The sequence below is a fragment of the Rana temporaria genome, chromosome 1 (assembly GCF_905171775.1).
Source record: "Rana temporaria chromosome 1, aRanTem1.1, whole genome shotgun sequence".
In the NCBI taxonomy this organism is placed as follows: domain Eukaryota; kingdom Metazoa; phylum Chordata; class Amphibia; order Anura; family Ranidae; genus Rana; species Rana temporaria.
Window position 1 is genome coordinate 677581333 of NC_053489.1, and position 3523 is coordinate 677584855.

Here is a 3523-nt window from a genome sequence, read left to right on the forward strand (position 1 = left end):
AGAAAGAGGCTCGGTCCTTAAGTAGTTAAACCTGCTTGATCACCTGTGTATGACCCCTGTTGTTGAAATTTTATGAAGATGTATTTAATATGTATAGTCATAGTGTTGTGCAGTGTTAGTACTCCTGCAACCTGCTCTAAAAAGCTGACTGGGGCAGACTGACGCTGGATGAGTCCCGTCTGGTAGTGGAAAACTTCCCGGAATTGGAGCGAGGTGTTTGCAGAGTGGGGATATGTCCGCCAGGGAAAGGGCCCCTGTGCATTGCACAGATGATCGTCTGAGGGGATATGTTCACTCTGCAAGGACATTATCGTTTTAGGCAGATGTACGCTCTCGTCTCTGTTGTGTGTCTGATCAGCACATGTCGGGACTCGTAGCATACACCTGCAGATAGCCTCCCATCCACAGGAACGGTAGTATAATCCGGGTATGCTTTGTTCTCTGGAACAACGCAGAATAAGGATTCATAACCAGCCGTAAATACGGGAGTCTTTGAGTTGTTATGGTCAGAGATGGAGTTCATGTTTGTTTAGTTGAACAACATGGCTTCCAGGTAAGGCATACACCCTGTCTTTGCTCAGACATGCCCATAGGACTCCTTTAGCCATTATTCATTGGTTGCTTGTATTAACTCATCCGGTTGGATGGACTTCCTGTTAGGTCATTTCCTGTGTGAAGGTCATTTCCTGTGATGTCACTTCCCATGGAGAAATAGGTTGGCTGTTGGAGTCATCACTTCCTGTTTATTATTTCTTTTGTGGTCTCTGAATAAAAAGTCAAGCACTATGCTCGCTGGGGCAGTCATGCTGATGGAGCTGAGAACTGAATTTATTTTCTCTTGAGAAGAGTAGATTAAGGGAGGATATGATCAACTTGTATAAATACTTAAGTGGTCCATGTAATTGGTGTTCTTATTGTTATTGCCTCTCGGGGATCAGAAATAATTTTTTCCCTGCTGGAGCAAATTGGATCATGCTGTGCTGTTTTTTTTTTTGCCTTCCTCTGGAGCAACTGTGGGTATAGGATTGTGTATATAGGAGTGTGTGATTTTGTTTTGTTTTTCCCCTTTTATTGGTTGATGGACTTTTTTCAACCAGACTAACTATGTTTTCTCAGAAGCTCTGACCCAGATGCTCATTGTGTTTGTATTCTTCTTCCTGCAGACAGTGAAAACTGCATGAAATGTCCTGATGATGAATTTCCAAATGAGAAGAAGGATCGGTGTGTTCCAAAATTGGTGGAATTTCTCTCCTACACTGATGATCCAATTGTTGCAGCATTTTCACCTGTCTCCATCGTCTCTTGTCTTCTGACTGGTTTAATATTGGGGATATTTATACATTACCGGGACACCCCCATTGTTAAAGCAAATAACCGGAACCTGAGCTATCTTCTCCTGGTCTCCATCATGTTGAGCTTCCTCTGTGTCTTCTTGTTCCTCGGACGTCCAGTAGATATAACCTGCATGCTGCGTGTAACCTCTTTTGGTGTCATCTTCTCAGTTGCTGTCTCTTCTCTACTTGCCAAAAGTATCATGGTGTGTATTGCTTTCAAAGCCACCAAACCTGGGAGTCCCTGGAGGAAATGGATGGGAGGCAAACTGCCCAATTGTATCATTTGTGTCTTCTCACTGGTTCAAGTAATAATCTGTGTCTCTTGGTTGTCTATTTCTCCCCCCTTCCAGGATCAGGACACTCACTCTTATCAGGGGAAGATCATCATTCAGTGTAATGAGGGTTCAGTTATCGGCTTCTACTCTGTCCTGGGATATATGGGGCTTCTGGCAGCTGTGAGCGTCATTATAGCTTTTTTAGCCAGGACATTACCGGACAGTTTTAATGAGGCCAAGTACATCACCTTCAGCATGCTGGTGTTCTGCAGTGTCTGGATTGCCATGATCCCGGCCTATCTGAGCACCAGAGGGAAATACATGGTGGCTGTGGAGGTCTTTGCTATAATGGCATCAAGTACTGGACTTCTTGGCTGTATATTTTTCCACAAATGTTACATAATTCTGTTCAGACCTGACCTGAATACAAAAATAGTTATCCACTAATATTTATGGAGGAACACTGGGTTACCAGAAGTTATAGCTTTATCTCTATTATTGTTAATTTTAGTATTTTGTTAGCTTATTCAGAATGAACATTGTTACCACTAAACTTTTAATAATTACCTCTCCGGGGTGAGATGGTGAGTCTAATTTTTGCTCTTTTGAAGAACTAAGGACACCGCCGGTATCTGACACTTTGAGTTTGTTGGAAACCTTGTCCCCTGCTGGGTGTAGTGGTTCCTCCCACCAACTGTTACATCACTACAGAACAAAGTAGTCACTTAGTGAGGAGGAACCACAGAGTCCAGAGGGGAACAAAACCATCACAAAGTGTCAGATACCAGCACCACCCATCACTCTTCAAGATGGAAAACAACTCACTCACCTTCCAGGAAGGTAAATATTAAACATGTTCTTTTATAAGCTGCATATAATGTCATGTTTTTTGTGTCAGTGTCACTTGAATTAATATAGCTGGATACATCTGCATACAATAATAAATATAATTTATTTTGCTTGGTGTATTCCATAATAATTGTTAATATTAGTTGAAGTTGATGTTCTCAGTAAGGTCATATTTTAAGTGATGAGTTGACTTCATTTTTTTTCCAATAGTTTTTATTGACTTTATAAAACAGTAGAGGGTTACAGAAGGATGAAGCCGTACAAATTACAGCAGAATGAATGACAAGAGCAGAATTATGAAGAACAACAATCATTCAATCAGCGGGGGAGATTAGATAGAATTAGTAGACAAAATAATCTTACAGACAGTAGTGTTGGTGTAGAACCAATGTCTTCATCCTGGGGATGTAGGAGGAAAGGGGGGAGGGGGTATAGGGAGAGAGGATAAGGATTGGGGTTAAGGCTGGGTAGAAGGAGGGTATAACGGGGAGGGAGAATTAAGGATTGGGGTTAGGGCTGGGTAGAAGGGGGGTACAGCGGGGGGAGGGTAACTTAACAAGGAAGGGTAAAAAGGAAAGGTGGCGGGGTCTGTCTCTATGTGAGAAGTGATTTTAAAGCTAGTGTGAAAGAGGACCTTGTTGATGGAGAGTGTGATGAAGCTGAGGCATTATGGGTAGAACTGCATACAGATGTTCGTAGTTTAAAGTTAATCATTGGAGTTTGTTATAGACCACCCAATGTTAATGAGGAGGTGGAGACTCAGCTCCTTGCACAGATGGAAAGGGCTGCAAGGGCTGGGATGGTGATAATAATGGGGGATTTTAACTACCCAGAAATTGACTGGAGTAAAGACACTGCTGGGACAGTTAAAGGGCAAAAATTTACAAACCTATTGCAGGACAATTTTATGGTCCAGTTTATTGAGGCCCCAACTAGGAATGATGCTCTGTTGGACCTGGTAATCTCAAACCTTGCAGAGCTTATTACTAATGTTCAGATTAAAGAACACCTGGGTAGCAGTGACCATAACATGATTTCATTTGATGTTAGCTGTAAGCAAGTAAT

General features: G+C 42.1%; 1 protein-coding gene across 1 annotated transcript; it reads left to right on the top strand.

The window, feature by feature from the left end:
* Positions 1-1069: 1069 nt before the first annotated feature.
* Positions 1070-2479, top strand: LOC120924650 (vomeronasal type-2 receptor 26-like). The gene has a single exon (XM_040335653.1). It carries the CDS (start codon positions 1178-1180, stop codon positions 2054-2056), a length of 879 nt encoding a protein of 292 aa, XP_040191587.1. The 5' UTR covers positions 1070-1177; the 3' UTR covers positions 2057-2479.
* Positions 2480-3523: the final 1044 nt, after the last annotated feature.

Bases quoted from the DNA above. Each gene is read 5' to 3' on its own strand.
- LOC120924650 (XM_040335653.1), top strand. From the start codon at position 1,178: ATGAAATGTCCTGATGATGAATTTCCAAATGAGAAGAAGGATCGGTGT.